We start from the raw sequence: 21,398 nt of genomic DNA, 5'->3' as shown, positions 1-21,398 counted from the left end.
TATTCAATTACTATATTCATTCATTAAAGAAAATACTTTTACCCCCACTAGCTACCTTACACATTTGAGCATAATAAAAAAATTGCCGCGCGGCTCAGAACACACGCCTCGACACTCAAGCACGACTCGAGGCCTTGGCGATGGCCCGCTTTACCTCCGCCCCGCACCGTGGTGGCAGGTATGACCAATCTTCTCTTCTGGAGCGTCCGTGTGCTAATGTGTACCGGCTACACTGTCGCAAAAACACCGCCTGTCGGCTAGGAGTCGCCACCGGCGGCCCGCTGCCCACTCGGCGCAACGCAAGCCAGCGGCAGGCGCCGGGAACCACGCGACGCACTTTGTACGGGTCTCGCGAGACATGCGCAACCGGACTCGAGCGACTCGAGCACCCACGCGACGAGACTACCCATCCATCCGCGCGCGATCGAACACGCGCTGTTCATTGTGCGGCGGCTCGCGACCGGCAGCACATCGGTCTCGTCGTAGTTGGCACCACCGTCATTGCGGAGACGAAAGCGGCTCGACGTTTGCCGAGCGGATGCGGATGATCCAGCTCGCTGCTTATCTTATCTTGGCAGATCCTTAGCAACAGCTACGCTGCACCCGGGCTCAGGTCGTCGGTGACAGTCGCTCGCGACCTCTCAAACGCTGTCCTATCGCGTCGCATTGCGCGTTCGGAGCGCCTGAGCTGTCGCCTAGGTGACGCGCGGCTCGCAGTATGCATGATCCCCTTGCGCCAGGCCGCGACGGTGCACATACTTGGAGTGTCCCAGCACGGAGAGGCGAGACGCTCGTCTGCGCGTCGTCTTTTTCGCGAAGCTCGCTAAGATTCTGTGTCCCTCTATTCTTGCCGAAACAGAGAAGTTATCTTAATTATTTAATTTATCATTTCGCTTTAGTTACTGATAGCGCGTATATTTCACGGTGGTTATTTTTGCGAATTTAGTTAAACGCGTCCGATCGCGAAAATAAACCAGGAAAATAGTCAACAACGCTGTCATCACTGATTCGGGAATTACCGACCGCGAAATTAACAGCGCCCGAAAATGTCGTACCAGGTCGAATTCGGAAATCCTGTATGAAAAATATGTTACAGCTATTTCCTTGCCTCATCCTCGTTAATTGTGTAATGCCACATAGACTCCTCGGTCGTTACGCTGGTCTAAGACTTGATCCAGCTGATTGTAGCCTTGATTGAAATCGTCCAGCGTGGTGTGTGGTACAGAGAATAGGACGATAGAGGGAGGGAAAGACCATAGGGAAAGATACGAAGATCGTAGACAATCGAGGCAGAATGAATTACGCTTATATCAGTCGATCCGTAAAGATAGAATGCAATCACTCAAACGCGGTGTAAGTCACAAAAGACAAACGAAACTGAGATTAACGAATACACATTATATCGCGATTAGGGTCGGAATGACACTCTTGAAGATAAGGATTAAGGGTAGATCTACCATAAACAGCAATACGACGCTGGATACACATGTGAGAGTAGAGGAGGCCGGGAGCTGTCAAGGAGGAGGCGAACGGGTCCGAGAGTGACTCGGCGATGAAATGGACTCCAGGCGCGGGATGAGAAAAGCCACAAGCAAAAGTCCACGAAAGAGTCCGTGACGAGGAATAAGGATAACAAGAGTTTCGATGGGAGATCGCTATAAGCATACGTCACAGCGAATTAAAATTCCGCCAAAAGGCCATTAGGTCCGCATACTAGACTGGATATGCGGCGGATGCGCTCGCAGCTGAGAGAGACATCTCAAGTTTGATAGAACCTCGTTTAACGACTAGGGCACGTAGAAGTGCCAGTAGTGGCTCATGAGATTGCAAGAAACGCCGATCCAGGAACTAGTTGGGCAGAATGGCTCGTAGTCTGCGGTAGACCGAATACTGCAGTAGCGTCCTGAAGTTGACACAGTCAGCGCAGTAGTCATAGGACCGCCGTCCGGTGAAAGGGAGTCAGCAGACCGAACGGAGCAGTCAGCAGAGTCGTTACAGGTGAGATAGTCCGACAAGGACTGACACGAAAAATTATCAAATGGTGGGTAGGACTAATTGTGGTTGTAAGTAAGAGCATTAATTGTTAACATCATCAGCCAGACATAGATAGCGACGACTGAGCTTTAGGTAGCATACCAGGTTGACGCATGGAGGACGCCTGCAAGATAACGCGTCATGCTGGCAGAGGGTCGTTATGAAGAAGCTTAAGACGAGTCCCGACTACGCACAGATCTACTTGTCAGGCGACGCTAAATACACGATGAACCGGGGTAAGGATTCTAGCATGAAGCAGGCGTTTGCGCTACACGACGAAACAGACATAGGACGAGGACAGTACACGAGCGACAGGCTAGTGTCCGCGAGTAGAACAGCTAGAGACGGAAATCAACGGTAACTGAGGGTCACCACAGACAAACAGGTACATGAGAGACAAACAGAAACAAACATAACATCGCCTGAGTAGATGACGAGTCTGTACAGAGTGATAGCCAGCTGTAGACTAGACTGTGCGCAATGGAGCGGGACGTCTAATGCAGGTTCGGTTATAGAAATCTGCAGAAAGAGGTTGTGGTACCAGAAGTATTCATTGAATCTATGGGTATTCGAAACTATAAACAACGACTACAAATGAGCAGTCAGAAATAGAAGAGCGACGAACCATTAAAACGTACGAGAATATTACAAGAGACAAACAATAACTGAGAGAGAGAAAAGTCAATAGAGCCCAGAATAAGTAACACATAAAGACACTGAGAAAAATGAATCAAAGAACGCACAAGAAAAACTAAAGAAGTAAAGAAATATCATTCATATTACTATCGATTAATAACGAATATAGCCCACAACACGAACCAACACTACGAGAGCATGAGAGACAACAGAGATATACAGAGCAAAACACCACACCAAACACACCACATCCGTGACCCCCCCATCACCAGAGATGATCCACACCACGCCATCTCACACCATATACATAAGGGCTGCACGTTCTTATGCATGAAAGTTTGCGCATTATCGCGTGAATGCAACTCTGACAAAATAAAAGATGAGTCACTTCACCCGCATGTCGCAGTATCCCATTAAATGCGAGTTTAGATGGCAGTCTTAGATAGGCTACAAGCAGGAATGGCAGTTATCCTAAACCATGGAGATAAATCTAAAATAGTGTTTCGAGACGCTAGAGTTGCGTTAATAAATTATTTTGCTAATCAGCGAGACCTCGAGACTAACATTCGACTGCCTTCTTGGTACGAGCCGCGAAGAGCGACGTTTACGCTACTCAGCTGACACTAGCCAATGTCCGCTACGTCCAGATCTATAGCTTATATAAAGATTGAGTCCGCGTGATTTCGCACAGCTCAGAATTCGCGCGCCCACCGCGCATTGATAGTCAGCAAAAATGCCTGCGTAATGCACAGCATAGATCTCTTACTTACGACATCCACCATATTCTTATTAATGACAGCAGGGATATGCTTACTCATAACAGCAGGGATATGCTTACTTATGACAGGTCGAATATGCTTCACACTCTGTACACAGGCCAGCAAGATAATCGCTTACTTATGATAGCAGGGATATGCTTACTTATGACATCCGAGAAATATGCTTATTGAAGCGATAACGAGAGCATGCTTACTAATAACGTGTACCGGTGAGTAGTGGAGAGGTCCCCTACGCAAAACAAATAGCTTTAGCGGCCCAGTATCCTAAGCCAGATAACCCTGCGATCAGCACCGCCTGCATGATGATGTTTGCGTTCTGGAACCTGTTGAACATTAATACGGCAATTTAAATACACATAAGATCATCACCGTAATTGTCATACACACTCCATGCGATACGAACAACGATATCACCTATCTGTACATATGATACTGTGTGCGGTATCACAACACCAACAGCGACATCACACCACCAGGCACGGCCATGCAGCGCACGCGCGCACTGGCACCCACCACGCAGAAGTGTGCCGTGTAGGACATAGTCATATGACTCAAGAGCTAATAATAGAGATTATATTATGAGCTCTCTATTATGAGCTCTTGATATAATTCAAGTATCTAAACCTACGCACGAAATAAAGATACCCGTACTAAAAGAAGACTATTTAGTTTCCAATTGTTTCACGATTCTACCGATTTGAGCAGTAGCTTCGTGGCAACAACCAGCTAATGATCCACAACTATTTTGTGTTGATGTATAAGAACATACACGAGTGTTTCAAAACTTTTACGTCATCTGATAATCCTGTTATCGATATCTATCGCTGGCTCTTACCACTTCACGCGTGATCTTGCTGCTGGTATATCGGCCTGTGACTCTTTCAGGATGTGTCTCCGAATCCCCTCAATGAACTGAATCATGTACGCGTTCCAAATGATCCCGCGTGGTAACACAGGGTAGAGCTGCGGCGCAGAACGACGATGTTTAACTTACATTATATACTTATGTTAAGATAGATGGCGCCAGTGGGCTATAAATCCCGCCGCCAGTAGGGATAAACATTGCGTTTAGTATATGAGAAGAGAAGAGACCATTTATGCCAATGTTGAAACTGCAAAATTTTTAGGTTGTTTCATGCAAAATTAAGCACACAAGAAAGGCTTCAGCTATGAAAGAAGCGAATTGCCATTTGCCATTTGGTCACTTTGGGGCTATGAATAAAGAATTGACGGTGAAATAATGCTGACCCATTCAAAATAGTTCGGAATCGGAACCCCAGTTTTATGTTGAAACATTAAGTTAAGCCCTTCTGTTATAGTGAGACCGCACTGTATTTCTGTTTTCTAGAAAATTTCAGCATTATAGGTACTATATATACCCGTTGGTCTGCAGGAGATAGCTCTTCTTCCATCTCCTCTATTTGTTTCGTTGTCCAATGCCATTCTCTTACGGCGAAGTAGTGCAGCACGGTAACAAACTTGTTCAATTTACCGATGACCTTGGTCATACTGAATAATAAATACACGCACATATAAAGCTGATCTAAAAGGGAGGGGAACGTAGAACTTTGTGGTGAAATTTTGTACTCATATCTCTTGATTTAACTGTTCAGCAACTAGAATCAAATAATATCAAATTTATAGTAATACACGTTCTGGAGTTTCGATTGGTATCATGAATCGTACATGTGATCACTGTTTAATAATGATAACCCCAATCACCAGGTTTTTGTAATACAACAATTTGTAAATTGTATATAGGCCTATATATATATATATATATCACTGCGATTTATTTCAGCTATAGCCATGATCAAAAGACTATCAATAGCGCATAATAATGTAAACGTAAGTCACTATCGTGGTAACTACGTAATGTAAAATAAGCAGAAATAGCATGCCTCGATTTCTTTCCTCGCAGTCTTGACACTTGGTCGAGTATGATCGCAGGCGCATCATGGAACAGCCTCGACATGACCTGAAATAGAGAGCTGCGTATGGAAAGCAAGAGTGCAAATCAAATGGCGAGAAAACACAAGTATAGCGCCATATACGCTTATGACTATAGTCTTGTATGAAAATAGATATTAATTGGTACCCAATTGTTATACTGAAATATGGAGTGTGAAAAATAATCTCAGCGGCACTTGGGTCGTTTCAATAAAATGGTCGTAAAAACTCAAATCGTATTTACTTCCAACGTATTAATGAGTGTGTGCTCTCTATCGCCCAATAGTTCCGCGCAAATGCCGTTCCAATATTCTCTTGTAGCAGACAATCTACCGAACGCATGCCACTGTGCACAAACTCGCAGAAAGACATAATAAATCTCTCTAGAAAGATAGAAACGTAATCTTTCCGCACACATGCACGCACGCACACTACTTACAAAGATAGCACCATGTAGACGTAGGGCAATCTCACTAGATCCTTGAAGGGCTGAGTTTGCATATGGTATAACGATATTCCTTCTAAATAAGCACAGTATTAACAATTATTAACAAACAGTCAGTAAGAACAAAGGATGCATTGATGTATATAAGCATTAAATAATTGCATTCGAAAAATAAACAGATGTAATTATATATTAATTAATAATCTTTAAACCATTCATTGATATATTAATTAATAATCTTTATGGCTTCATGGCTTGAAGACTATTTGTTCTCTGAACTATTTCCTATATCTATGTTATTAAATGCATGTATGTTGCTTACATTACACAGCGCGTATCATATGGTTATTATGTTTACAATAATTGTTACGCACTAAACTCGGTCCAGGTCATCCGGTGGCACCCCGTGCTGCTGCTGTTGTAGATGGGAATCGTGAGGGTGGGCTCGCTGGTGCCCAGCCTCCAGCCCGCTGCAATGATGCAGTTCGACACAACATCCACCGGCACCATGTCGATCTCTTTAGTTACATCCACCAACTTCACTCGTAAGTAACCCTTGGCAGTCTGAAGTTATTTCTTTATTGAGTAAATTTCATGTTGTGATGGACACTTACTGACTTTCATTTCGTATCTATCCCTTACTCTCTTCCTCCCAACCTTCCTCCCTCCCTCCCAACCTTTCTAGTCCCTCCCTCCCTCAATCCTCCCTGCCTTCCTCACTCCTCCATCGCTCGCGCGCTCTCACACCTCTCTCTCTCTCTCTCTCTTTCTCTCTCTCTCTCTCCCTCTCTTGTCCTTTCCTCAACACACCCATCATTTAGTTCCATAACCTATTTCTAGGCACGATATGTAGTATTTCCTTGTTGAATAATTTCATTAAATCATTGGTTGGTTTATTCATACACGTTGCCAACGTATAAATCTAACTTCAACGATAGATATGCATAGAAAGAGATAGATATGTTTACTCGAACTCGTCCTTATTTGGAAAAACGTAACGCAAAATTGATAGACATCTAATGAGTCCGGCGGATGACCCTATCGATATCTAATCCAACTACGCTAGTCGATGCCCCTTACCAAGATGAGGACTCCGCTCAAGTGAGCCATCGACTCTATCCAGCCACTTATAGGATCGTCCTTCCACGTGGAGGTCACCAAGGTTGGCCTGACGATAGCTATCGGAAGGTCACTCGCCTCGTCCGCCAACACGCATTCTGCCATGTGTTTTGTGTAGACGTAGGTGTTTGGTGCGTCGCCAAGAAGCTCTGGGGTTATACGTTCCGCTGCCGCGTCGTCGCCATCCCTGCATGGAATAGAAAATATCATTGTTATCAATTATACGAATGTGAGATGTATGATATGCGATGGAATTATTGTGGAATATCCATTAACTAACGCATTGTTGTATGTGCATGCTGATATTGTAAATTGTGAGAAAATACCCACCAGTCCAGTGCATACTACTCAACTGCCTTCAGCAGCAGCAGCCACAGCAACAGCAGCAACAGCAGCAGCAACAGCAACAGCAGCAGCAGCAACAACGACAACAAAAACAACAGCAGCAACAGCAGCAACATCAGCAGCAGCAGCAGCAGCAGCAGCAGCAGCAACATCAGCAGCAGCAGCAGCAGCAGCAGCAGAAGTACTAGTGCCAAGCCATTATAAGGGCTTACATAACAGTGGCGATGACGTCATTGTAGTCTCCCTTGAATTCGTAGAATTTCTCTTCTATGACTTCAAGGTTTGGCCGCACAAATGCTGTAGAAGTGTGAACGATGGCCTGCAATGTACCGATCAATTATAACACATATATGCATATTAATTTATTTTGCACGATATATCATTATTATACAATCGTATAAGGTAACAATACATACACCACTGTACAAGCAGTGACTATCACCAGTGATATCTGGGGATCAGTCGTCACTCATCAGAGATCTTGTTTCGTTCAGTGCCGAGTCGATGTTAATTTGTCACTGTCACGGTTTTCTGGTAATAAATTTCTTCATTCGAAATGACACTAAATTCTATCATAAACAATTTTTTGTTGTTCTGGATTCAGAAACGCTTTGATAATTACCACCTTCTACTGACTTGTGATTTTCCTTAGGCAATAGCTCAACGATCACGGGTTGGTCATACGCGATTTCATTACATCTTTAATCTATATAATTATCTCAATTTGTGTATCCTGATAAGAACACACACGACGCGCACGACGCCATACACAAATACGCCGCGAGCGCACACGCTGACACGTAGACGCATTATTATACAGATATGCACTATGCATATATTATACAGATATGCATAATATTATGCACACGCACGCACCACACACACACACACTTAAGGGGGGCTTATGTCGGGCTTGCGAGCCGACTCGACTGGAAGCAACTGGATTTCGAGCAACTGGAAGCGATCGGCAGCGACTAGTTGCGTCCAGTTGCCCACTGTTCTATGCCGAGCAACTAGTGGCGGCCCTGCAGTCGCAGTGAATTGCAGCCAGTTGCTTCCAGTCGAGTCGGCTCTCAAGCCCGACATAAGCCCCCTTTACATTACGTGAGTGTGCGCGCGTGCGTGTGTGCGTGCGTATATGTGCATGTATGAGTGTGAGTGTGCGCGTATGTGTGCGCGTGCGCGTGTGTGTTTGCGCGCGCGCGTGTGTGTACGCGCGTGAGCGTGTGCATGTGCGTATCGTACACCACTTCACATAAGTGGCACCCGAAATGTTCCTTACCTGCAGGTGTTTGCACTTTCTGCAGAGCACCAGCATATCTTTAACAGCAATAACGTTGGTCGTTACTGCATTCCTAAAATAATTAAAGAATTCATTAACGTGGAAATAGCATCGTATGTTACATAGAAGCACATGCATGTGCTGGAGGAAACAGTTCAATGAATGTATCTGTCTGTAGTGGCACTGTATAACTAGTTTATATGCTTCACACGGTGAATGACGTTGTGATATGTTACGTATATATTATATATATATATATAATATTGGATAACATCCCAGTATTACTAACTGAGTACCTGAGAGGCTCGGTGAAGTTGATCGAAGCTGCGACGTGAAGAATGACGTTGATTTTGTCAGTTAGCAGCTCGTAGTCACTGTCGGACATGCCGAGCTGTGGTTCAATGACATCGCCGATGATGATGTGCAGCTTTTCGATGCTATCGGGGGTTTCATTCTTTACAGCGTTAAACAGCTGCAAAATAATAGACGTTTTTCAACTAACCGTTTCTTGCCCAGTTACATCGCTCCCTCTGCCCCTCTCCCTCTTTCCCATTCTCTCTCCCGCTTCTCTCGCTCTCATTCCTAATTCTCTCTCTTTTTCTTTTTCCTTCTCTCTCCCTCCTCTCTCGCTCTCTCGCTCTCTCTCTCTCTCTCTCTTTCCTTCTCTTTTGTTCTCTCTTGCCATCTCTTGCTCTCTCTTGCTCTCTCCCTCTCACTCTTCTAACTTTAACATAGCATTACTATTTCGAGCAGCGATGGCGTACGGCGATACTGGGGAGGGTTGCATCACCATTAGCATCATCGGTACACCGACACCTTCCGTACTAGCGCTACTCACATCAGACTCGAGAACTTTCTGCAGTCGTTCCTCTGGCGTCTTATCGCGCTTCGGTCGCATCAGAAGGTAGAGTCCTCCGACGTTGGGGCAGGTTCTCAGCAGCTTCTCTATTACGCATTTCCCAATGAAGCCCGATCCACCGGTGATAAACACGTTCTTACCGGCGTAGAATTGCGCGATCGACGGACGCATTTTACCTGCCATGACGACTGAGTCTATGCTGCAATATGTGTTGCAGAGACCAGCGATCGGTTGTTGACAGCGCGAGTATGACTGACCCGCGACGGTCGCGCACAGTGCTTTTATTAGACATTATTTTTTTAATGAAAAGTTTAAGTCTGTTTCGCGCAAGTTCAGTAGCTGTCCGCTGTGTGCACCCTACACCCGCGTGTTTGTCTAAGCTGCCTTGGATCACGACGTCTTGGGAGAATCGTGACTAACGTAGCGTACTGGTTAGCATTAAGCAGATATCGGCACGCGCACCTTGGTCCGCACGATGTCCCGCCAGAAGGTGGCCCTAGCGCAGACGGTTTTATTAGATTACTGTATGGCGTGGCGGGTTTGACAAGATATGTGTCTGTCACCGAGTTGCTGACTTGCTTCGTTGTGCACTGACTCGCGTACTCACACGCAATTGCCATATATATATATATATTCTCTCTCTCTCTCTCTCTCTCTCTCTCGCTCTCTCTCGCTCTATCTCTCTCTTTCACCCTCTCTCTCTCTCTCTCTCTCTCTCTCGCTCTCTCTCGCTCTCTCATTTCCCTTCCCCCCTCTCTCTCTCTCTCTGTCATCATTCTCCCACTCTCTCTCTCCCCTGCCTCTCGCGCGCTCTCTCTCTCTCGCGCGCACTCTCTTTGTCTCTCTCTTTCTCGAGCGCGCCTTCTCTCCCCCCCCCTCTCTCTCTCTCATCTCTCTCCCACTCTTGAGCCAGCCCTATCCATAAGCCAATCACCAATTAATTACGCTGTTTCTATTTCTATGCTTAACTTCGAGCCTACTTGCAACTTCAACCCTCTACATATGCCCGAACCCCACATCTATATATAGATATAATAATATATATATATATATATATATATATATATATATATATATATAGGAGTTTATTCGTACGGCAATCACTAGTAAATTGCGCGAGGTGCCTGGCGCCGACACGGGCGCCTGGCACTTGGCCGCGCGTGGGATGTCACACGCAGCGGATGCTGGGATGCTCACATAGCAGGAATCACATCACATAGTAGGATATGCACTTTGAACGTGGCCAGCTGGGATCTAGCACGATTACGACAATATTGGCTAGCGCGTTCCTGCGGGAGCAGCGGCGTCTGCGAAGCGGTTTCACGTTGAAGATTGCGTGGTACGTCACGGGCAGGAGGTTGGTTGGTTGGTTATGTGAATGTGGTGGAAGATTGCGTGGTACGTCACGGGCAGGAGGTTGGTTGGTTGGGGGATAAAAATGTAGCGGGGGCGCCGAAGAGGTGGGTGTGATGTGAATGGGGCGAGCCGGGGAGGTGGGTGTTGGTGATGTGACTGTGGCAAGGGGGGCGGGAAGCACAATTTTTTTTCCCACGCGAGTTCCGAAATACAGCCATTTAGCGCACTCCATTCACTCGACTTCCTCGAAGCAACAATGAACAATGAAACAAATGTCACCTTGTACATAACCCTAACCCTAACCCTAAACCTAACCCACCCTAACCTTAACACTAACTTTAAACCGACTCACACGCTTATATACAAACACATCCTACAAAACATTATCTATGGTGTATCCGGAACTCGCGTGGGAAAAATAATTTCGCGGGCGGGAAGCATTGCGCACGGGCTACACTTTCATCCCGAGCAAGCAGCAACTACTATAAAGTTTACCAAGACGTTAGCGGGTCGAATTGTACGCGAATACGTGCATGAGTGATCGAATATCATACGTGCATCGTGTATCACCCCCCCCTTCTCTCTCTCTCTCTCTCTCTCTCTCTCTCTCTCTCTCTCTCTCTCTCTCTCTCTCTCTCTCGTACTCTCCCTTTCACTCTCTCTCTCGCGATCGAGCAAGGGTTAGAGAGTAAAATGTGAGTTGTTTAATAGAGGAAGAAGAGAATCAAGAGAGACGTAGGTAAATGGGGGGGGGGGAGGCTATGAAGACTAGTTAACTATACTGATATATAACAGACTATAACAGAGATTTTAATTTAATTCCAATTAGGAATAAATTCAATTTGGAATTGATCAATTTTCAATTTGGGATAGATCCCAATTGCATTATAATATCAATAACCACAAAAACAAAAACAAGAACACAGGATATCACAAAATAAATAATGACGAGAAGATCGCGAGCATGAAGTCACGGACTAGCGTAAAAAATCGAGCCCACGTCTATTTATAGTAAATAATGTGACCTTAGACACCGTTATTCCTCTCCCATTGAACAACTCACTTTTTACTCTCTCCTTGCACTCTACCTGCTCTCGCCTCCAGATGTCCTCCTTCGTACCAGCAACCGAATCACAGCAGGGGTGCTGTGTGCAGATACGCAGTTGCGTACACATCATTTCACCAAACATTTTTTTATTGCAGAGAGAGAGAGGGGGCGAGAGAGAGAGAAAGAGAGAGAGAGAGAGAGAGAGAGAGAGAGAGAGAAAGAGAAAGAGAAAGAGAGAGAGAGATCGAGAGGGGGCGAGAGAGAGAGAGAGAGAGAGAGAGAGAGAGAGTCAGTCAGTCACTCACAAGCTTACTACATCAGTGGCGAATTTAGAGGGGTGAGTGGATTGGGTGGCTAGCTACCCCCCTTTGTTGGACTAACAATGTTAATTTTTTTACATGGCCGCGCGGCTACAAAACGTCACCTGATGCATAGGTTAAATTATGTAATTGAGTGGCAAAGCAGGTTACAACCCTTTTGCAGCTTTTTCACAATTCCTAGAAAGAGTCTTGCTGTCACCCTCATCCCAGCGGTGGTCACCCCTACACATTGAATAATGAACGCGACTTAAACAATGCCGTGATGTGATGTGATGTGCAATGAGTGATGTGTGTGTTTGAGCACACACACGCGCATAGGCCAACGCTCGCCTGCACGCACGCACGCACGCCTGCACGCACGCACGCACGCTCGCACGCACGCACGCACGCAGGCGATGACGCGCATTATCAGACGTGAATAATCTCATTATTCACCACTGGGTTGTATCTATATCGATAATGCAGGTACGTATTTATTTAAGATTTTGCGTCATGTCTGGCCATCGTTCACGTGCGCAAAAGTCAAGTGTACATTCTATTTCAAGATTCTTTTTCACACATTTTCCACCCAGACAAAAGTCAAAGTCGATATCAAATCCGATGATAAATGCCAGCTGTTATCGTAAGCAGTGCTGAAATAAATAATGAACTTGACTAGGCGTTTAGGTTTCTATAACGCTGCAGGTATATCAGCCAGAAAGAAACAAAATTTGTCTTAATGTTAATCTTAATGTAAGCATGTAGTTCACATAAATGTAGCTGCATATGATAGTAGCAATGCTTGGCTCTCATCTGGTCAAGAATAACCACAGGCCAAGTGTATTCTGTTACTTTAGACAAACTGCGCAGATGCGAGAAAGATGTACTTGCTCGTTTGGTACCGAATTCGGTGATGATGCGGTGGAAAAACTACGTCACGTGAAAGAAGCAGAGACGATCTGTTCGGGGAGCTCACATATAAAGGTGAGAGCGCGTGTCGATTTCAGGGAGGAGAGAAACAGAGTAGAGAGTAGACAGCATGATCTAACCGATCGAGTATGGTTGTGCGGCTATAGGGATTTGTGTTAGAAACGGCAATGTTTGAATTGGTCCCGAAAGAGAACCTTTTGATTGAAATATTGATTACATTGATCAAATATTATTGTGCGTTATTTCTGACTTTTTTTGTGTCATTCTTGAGTTTTTACAGCTTTACTATGAATCTAGTGCATTCACCTGTGTAGTTGTGGTTTCCCGACTACATTAACATTTTTCTCACACAACACATTACTACACACCAACATTCAACACAATTTTCTCATAGACAGTTGCCGGAAACATGGTAAAGTTGCGAGTTTTTTATAGGCACTGTATAAAGATCCGATCTGAAAGAAAAAGTTAACGTGAAGACTAATGTGAAGACCTTTGTTTTTCTGAAGAGTTTGAAGATTTTTGTTATTGATAACGAACCCCAGAAGTCTTTCCCTCGCCTTACTGCGATATCAATATTTGCATGATTTAAAATGCAAACCGAATGTGTATAGGTACCAAATTTGATCTACTATATAAAAAGATCAGAGTTCTGAATCGGAGAGAAAATCCGCTCCAAAAATTGGTAAACGGTACAATATGGAGTCAAATACAGGTGCGCCGGTTAACGCTCAGACACAACTGTCATGTACCCCTATATTCGAATACAACAGAGTAACCACTAAAACTAAATTTACTGCAAGACGCAACGGAATGGTGTTGGATCAGGAGGGAAGAGAGGAGAGGGAATTATTTGATATAAAATTTCTAAAATTATATATCTTTAACCCCCGCATTAACTTAATTGTTTGGTTATTTGCATCCGTTTTAAAGGTGACCTATTTATAAGTAAATTGCCGTGTGACCAATCTGCCTACGGTCTGTTTTCTGGATACCAATGACATTGTGGCCAGTTTTCCTACATCCTATATGCGCCTAATCCAATACATACCTGCGTTTACTTAGATAACACGACTAGTATTAGTCAAACACGTCGTTTTGAGGTCACTATACACACCTGTCGAATCATCCACGCATGGTCCATCCTGGCTCAACGCTTACTGGCAGGGGACGAATCGTGATTTCTGATTACGTCGGCAAACAGCGAGTCGGGCGTAATGTACACGCACGATGCGACCCACTAAGCTATATAAATGCGAAAAGGTCTTTATTCGCGACAAAAAAAGAGCGCTGGATGCAAGTTCGTCCCATTGATTGACCAGCTGTGCGAGCCGTTGTCGAATGAGCACAATTCCCGCAATATAGAAACCTACCCATCTACGTATATTATAATATCTATATAGTGTCTTAAAGGAATAGGCATAGTGTGCACAGCGGCTTACCGAGCTTGCGCGAAACGAACAGTGATCTTTTTATCCAAAAAATTAGTGTCTAATAAAAACACTGGGCGCGACCGTCGCGGGTCCGTCAAAAACTCGCGCTGTGAACAACCGATCACTTGTCCCTGCGACACATATTACAGCATAGACTCAGTCGTCATGGCAGGTGAAATGCGTCCGTCGATCGCGCAATTCTACGCCGGTAAGAACGTGTTCATCACCGGTGGATCGGGCTTCATTGGGAAATGCGTAATAGAGAAGCTGCTGAGAACCTGCCCCGACGTCGGAGGACTCTACCTTCTGATGCGACCAAAGCGCGATAAGACGCCAGAGGAACGACTGCAGAAAGTTCTCGAGTCTGATGTGAGTAGCGCTAGTACGGAGGGTGTCGGTGTACCGATGATGCTAATGGTGATGCAACCCTCCCCAGTATCGCCGTACGCCATCGCTGCTTGTTAAAACAATGATATCTTGCATGTGGTAATTTTGAATTAGCTTGATCGATAAACGCATGTATTTGAGAAGATCAGTTTGCTACTCGAACTGTTTAATACAGCCATCTAACAGGTATTAATTCATTGAATCCATAATAGAAATTAAGATCTATATGATTCGCAGCCGCTTAAATATGGCGAATATATTTATTATCTGTAAAAACTCTTTGTTCAAACAAAAAGTTTTTAGTGTCGCACAGATACTATGTTTACTGGTTCAGATTGCTTACTATCAGTCTTATAATTTTCGAGAGTTGTAGATATTGATCTATGAATGAGTTTATGCTGCAGGTTGTGAGACTGGCGCTTTCATACCTGTAATGTTTGACTGAGCGAGCGTCTTCACGAAATATTATGATAGTGACAGACTATAAATATGATTAAGATGATGACAAAAACTGGTCTTGTGTACTAGAGTAAGCAGAAGATGCAATAGCCATTCAAATAGGTCGTAACGGGGTCGTTTCACATTTGGCAGCTGTTTAACGCTGTAAAGAATGAAAACCCTGATATCGTTGAGAAACTACACATCATCGGCGGAGATGTGAGTGAACCACGGCTCGGCCTGTCCGACAGTGACTACGAGCTGCTAACTGACAAAATCAACGTCATTCTTCACGTCGCAGCTTCGATCAACTTCATCGAGCCTCTCAGGTACTCAGTTAGTATTACTGGGATGTACCCAATACTATATATATTATATCATATATATGTATGGTATTATGGTTCTAGGACAAATACCCCCCGGGCACAATCACCCCCAAGACAATTACCCCGGATTTACCCCCATGCATGAAGTAGAGGAGGCTGGAGGAGAGCAGTGAGAGGAGTGGGGAGAAGTGGTGGGGAGGAGGAGGGGGAGAAGGTGAAGGAGGAGGAGAAGGAGGGGAGAAGCGTGGAGAAGGAGGAGGCAGAGGAGAGAGGAGTAGGAGTGTCAGGAGGAGGAGGAGGAGGTAGGGAGGGACAGGAGGTAGCAAAGGTGAGAAGGAGGAGGGGAGAACGGGTAGGGGTGGTGAGCAGGGGGGGGCGGGCGGTGGTGGGAAGAGGAGGGTGGAATGATTGAGAGGAGGTAGAGAAGGAGAGGTGACGGAGGGGCCAGGTGGGGAGGAGAGGCGCGAGGAGGAGAGGAGGTGTAGGAAGAGAGGAGAGGAGGGAGGAGAAGATGAGCTGCGTACGGGGAGGAAGAGGGTGGGAAGAGTGAGGAGGGGAGAAGGTGGAGGAGGAGAGGAGGAGGAGGAGGAGAGGAGGAGGAGGAAAGAGGAAGAGGCGAGGAAGAGGTGAGCGAGGTGGAGGAGGGGGAGTGAGAGGAGGGCGCCTCTACCTCCTCCTCTTTTCCTTCCTCCATTACATCTTCTCTCTGCCTCCTCTCCCAACCACCACTGCACCTCCTTTACCTTCTTCTTACTCCTTCCTCTCCCCCTCCTATTCTTTCTCCTCCACTACCTTCTCCGTGTCCTCTAACTCCTCCTTTAAATGTCCGGGGGTAATCCCAATGTCTGGGGGGTAATTGTCCGGGGCGGTAAATTGTTCCGGGGGTAAATGGTCCGCGGGCGGAATGTCGGAGGGTAATTGTCCGGGGGTGAGTTGCTCGAGGGGTAAATGTCCGGGGATAATTGTCGGGGGTAAATGTCAGGGGGTAAATGTCCGGGTGGTGATTGGTCCGGGGGGTAAATGTCGCGGGGGTAAATGCTCCGGGTGGTAATTGTCCGGGGGTGATTGTCCGGGGGTAATTTTCCGGGGTGTGATGGCATGGGGGTAAATGTCTGGCGGGTAATTGTCGGGGGGGGTGATTGTCCGGGGGTTATTTGTCCTGATACCGATATATAATATTATATATATATATAATATATACTAACATTATCACAACGTCATTCACCGTGTGAAGCATTATAAATAGTTATACAGGGCCACTACAGACAGATACATTCATTGATTGAACTGTTTCCTCCAGCACATGCATGTTCTATGTAACAATACGATGCTATTTCCACGTTAATGAATTCTTTAATTATTTAGGAATGCAGTAACGACCAACGTTATTGCTGTTAAAGATATGCTGGTGCTCTGCCAGAAAGTGCCAAACACCTGCAGGTAAGAACATTTCGGGTGCCACTTATGTGAAGTGGTGTACGATACGCACATGCACACGCTTCACGCGCGTACACACACGCGCGCGCGCAAACACACACGCGCACGCGCACACATACGCGCACACTCACACTCATACATGCACATATACGCACGCACACACGCACGCCGCGCACACTCACGTAATGTAAAGGGGCTTATGTCGGGGCTGCGAGCCGACTCGACTAGAGAGCAACTGCTGTAATTCACTGCGACTGCAGGGCCCCCACTAGTTGCTTCGGCATAGAACAGTGGGCAACTGGACGCAACTATCGCTGCCGATCGCTTGCCAGTTGCTCGAAATCCAGTTGCTTCCTGTCCGAGTCGGCTCGCAAGCCCGACATAAGCCTCGCTTAAGTGTGTGTGACTGTGTGTGGTGCGTGCGTGTACATAATATTATGCATATCTGTTATAGTATGGTACATACATGCTCGCGTGTGCGATTGCGTGTGCGTCTACGTGTCAGCGTGTGCGGCTCGCGGCGTATTTGTGTGATGCGTCGTGCGCGTTCGTGTATGTTCTTATCAGTATACACAAATTGAGATAATTATAATAATAGATTAAAGATGCTAATAAAATCCCGTATGACCAACCGTGATCGTTGAGCTATTGCCTAAGGGAAATCACAAGTCAGTAGAAAAACGGTATTATCAGAGCGTTGAATCCAGAACAAAAAAATTGTTCAGATAGAATTTAGGTTCATTTCAAAATGAAGAAATTTATTACCAGAAAACCGTGACAGTGACATTAATTAACAATCGACTCGGCACTGAACGAAACAAATATCTGTGAGTGACGACTGATCCCAGATATCACACTGGGTGATAGTCACTGCTTGTACAGTGGTGTATGTATTTGGTTGTTACCTTATGATGTATAATAATGATATATCGTGCAAATAAATTAATATGCAAATATGTGTTATAATTGATCGCGTACATTGCAGGCCATCGCTTCACACTTCTACAGCATTTGTCGACCAAGCCTTGAAGTCATAGTAAGCAGAAATTCTACGAATTCAAGGGAGACTATAATGACGTCATCGCCACTGTTCTGTAAGCTCTTATTAATGGCTTGCACTAGTACTTCTCTGCTGCCTGCTGCCCGCTGCTGCTGCTGCTGCTGCTGCTGTTGCTGCTGCTGCTGCTACTGATGTTGCTGCTGTTGCTGCTGGTGGTTTTGTTGTCGTTGTTGCTGCTGCTGTTGTTGCTGCTGTTGCTGTTGCTGTTGCTGCTGCTGCTGCTGCTGTTGTGCTGTTGCTGTGCGCCTGCTGCTGGAGGCAGTTGTAGTAGTATGCGCTGGGCTGGTGCGGTATTTTCTCACAATTTACAATATTAGCATTGCACATACACAATGCATTAGTTAATGCGATTATTCCACAATAATTCCATCGCCATACCATACCATCTCACATTCGTATAATTGATACAATAGATATTTTCTTTTCCATGCAGGGACATGCGACGACGCGGCAGCGGAAACGTGTACCCCAGAGCTCTTTTGCGACGCACCAAACACCTACGTCTACACAAAACACATGGCAGAATGCGTGTTGGCGGACGAGGCGAGTGACCTTCCCGATAGCTATCGTCAGGCCAACCTGGTGACCTCCACGTGGAAGGACGACCTATAAAGTGGCTGGATAGAGTCGATGGCTCACTTGAGCGGAAGCTTCTCATCTTGGTTAAGGGCATCGACGAGCGTAGTTGATTAGATATCGATAGGGTCATCCGCCGGACTCATTAGATGTCTATCATTTTGCGTTACGTTGTTCCAAATAGGACGAGTTCGAATAAACATAATTCTATCTCTTCTATGCATATCTATCGTTGAAGTTAGATTTATACCCTTGTCAAGGTGTATGAATAAACCAACCAATGATTTATATGAAATTATTCAACAAGGTAAATACTGCAAAATCGGCCCAGAATAGTTATGGAACTAAATGATGGCGCTGTGTTGAGGAAACGACAAGACGAGGCGAGAGAGACGAGAGGAGGGGAGAGAGAGGTTGTGAGAGCCGCGGCGAGCGATGATGTGTGAAGAAGCGCAGCCGAGGATTGAGGAGGAGGGACTAGGAAGGTTGGAGAGGGAGGGAGGAAGGTTGCGAGGAAGAGAGGTGAGCGGATTAATATGAACATTAAAGTCAGTAAGCTGTCCATTCACAACATGAATTTACATAATAAAAGAAGTAACTGCAGGTTTGCAAGGGTATTTACGAGTGAGTGTGTGGTATACTACTAAAGAATCGATATGTGCCTGTGGATGGTCTGTCGAACTGCATACATTGCAGCGCGGCTAGTGGCTGGCACCAGCGAGCCCCACGCCTCACGATTCCCATCTACACAGCAGCAGATCCGGGGGTGCCACCGGCATGACCTGCGCGAGTTTAGTGCGTAACAATTATTGTAAACTATAATAACATATGATACGCGCTGTGTATGGAAGCAAATACATGCATTTAATAACTAGATATAGGAAATAGCTCAGAGACAAATAGTCTATCAAAGCACATGAGCATAAAGATTGATTAATTAATATATCAATGGAATGCGTTTAAGATTATTAATAATATATAATTACATCTCGTTTATGTTTTGCGAATGCAATTATTTAAATGCTTAATATACATCAATGCATCCTTGCTTTCTTACTGACTGTTTGTTAATATTGTTGAATACTAGTGCTTATTTAGAAGAAAATATCGGTATACCATGATGCACAACTCAGCCCTGTCAAGGATCTAGTGAGATTGCCTACGTCTACCATGGTTGCTATCTTTGTAGTAGTGTGCGTTACCGTGCATGGTGTGCGGAAGATACGTTTCTATCTTTCTAGGGCAGATTGTATATGTCGTTTTCGGCGAGTTTCTGCACCAGTGGCATGCGTTCAGTAGATTGTCTGGACAGAGAAATATTGGAACGGCATTTGCGCGGAACTATTGGGCGATAGAGAGCACACACTCATTAATACGTTGGAAGTAAATACGATTTGAATTTTTAAGACCATTTTACTGAAACGACCCAAGTGCCGCTGAGATTAATGGCGCCTTTGACACGAACTCTCATTTATCGTATACAGAATGACCTTTTATTTTGCCGATGCAATATTTTTTTTTACACTCCATATTTCAGTATAACAATTGGGTACCAATTAATATCAATTTTCATACAAGACTATAGTCATATGCGTATATGGCGCTATACTTGTGTTTTCTCGCCATTTGATTTGCACTCTTGCTTTCCATACGCAGCTCTCTATTTCACGTCATGTCGAGGCTGTTCCATGACGCGCCTGCGATCATACTCGACCAAGTGTCAAGACTGCGAGGAAAGAAATCGAGGCATGCTATTTCTCCTTATTTTATATTACGTAGTTGCTACGATAGTGACTTACGTTGACATTATTATGCTCTATTGATAGTCTTCTGATCATGGCTATAGCTGAAATAAATCGCAGTGATATATATATATAGATAGATATATAGATATATAGGCCTATATACAATTTACAAATTGTTGTATTACAAAAACCTGGTGATTGGGGTTATGATTATTAAACAGTGATCACATGTACGATTCATAATACGAATCGAAACTCCAGAACGTGTATTACTATAAATTGTGTATTATTTGATTCTAGTTGCTGAGCAGTTAAATCAAGAGATATGAGTACAAAATTCCACCATAAAGTTCTACGTTCCCCTCCCTTTAAGATCAGCTTTATATGTGCGTGTATTTATTATTCAGTATGGCCAAGGTCATCGGTAAATTGAACAAGTTTGTTACTGTGCTGCACTACTTCGCCGTAAGACAATGGCATTGGACAACGAAACAAATAGAGGAGATGGAAGAAGAGCTATCTCCTGCAGACCAACGGGTATATATAGTACCTATAATGCTGAAATTATCTAGAAAACAGAAATACAGTGCGGTCTCACTACAACAGAGGGGCTTAACTTAATGTTTCAACATAAAACTGGGGTTCCGATCCCGAACTATTTTGAATGGGGCAGCATTATTTCACCGTCCAATCTTTATTCATAGCCCCAAAGTGACCAAATGGCAAATGACAATTCGCTTCTCTCAAAGCTGATGCCAGGTGAATTCTTCTGTGCTAAATTCTGCATGAAATAACCTAAAAATTTTGCAGTTTCAACATTGGCATAAAAGGTCTCGTCTCTTCACAAATGCAATGTTTATCCCTACTGGCGGGGGGAGTGGCGGCGGAATTTATAACCCACTGGCGCCATCTAT

At 44.9% G+C, this 21,398-nt stretch overlaps 2 protein-coding genes across 2 annotated transcripts; one reads left to right on the top strand and one right to left on the bottom strand.

Moving 5' to 3' along the window:
- Window positions 1-5,058: 5,058 nt before the first annotated feature.
- Window positions 5,059-15,081, bottom strand: LOC106821312 (fatty acyl-CoA reductase 1-like). Its single transcript, XM_014826064.1, has 10 exons — window positions 15,060-15,081; window positions 9,429-9,625; window positions 8,887-9,062; window positions 8,591-8,663; window positions 7,521-7,627; window positions 6,925-7,150; window positions 6,219-6,408; window positions 5,839-5,920; window positions 5,351-5,440; window positions 5,059-5,065 (listed from the first exon to the last, which is right to left on the bottom strand). The coding sequence occupies exons 1-10, from the start codon at window positions 15,079-15,081 to the stop codon at window positions 5,059-5,061; spliced, it is 1,170 nt and encodes a 389-aa protein (XP_014681550.1).
- Window positions 15,082-15,285: 204 nt separating this feature from the next.
- On the top strand, window positions 15,286-18,775 carry LOC106821311 (fatty acyl-CoA reductase 1-like). Its single transcript, XM_014826063.1, has 5 exons — window positions 15,286-15,309; window positions 15,494-15,669; window positions 17,067-17,106; window positions 18,089-18,197; window positions 18,597-18,775. Exons 1-5 carry the CDS (start codon window positions 15,286-15,288, stop codon window positions 18,773-18,775), a joined length of 528 nt encoding a protein of 175 aa, XP_014681549.1.
- The last annotated feature ends 2,623 nt before the right edge of the window (window positions 18,776-21,398 follow it).

The sequence above is a fragment of the Priapulus caudatus genome, unplaced genomic scaffold (genome assembly GCF_000485595.1).
Source record: "Priapulus caudatus unplaced genomic scaffold, Priapulus_caudatus-5.0.1 Scaffold68, whole genome shotgun sequence".
Lineage (NCBI taxonomy): Eukaryota > Metazoa > Priapulida > Priapulimorpha > Priapulimorphida > Priapulidae > Priapulus > Priapulus caudatus.
Note: the sequence above shows the minus strand (reverse complement) of the source record. Positions and strands in the feature narration are given on the sequence as shown.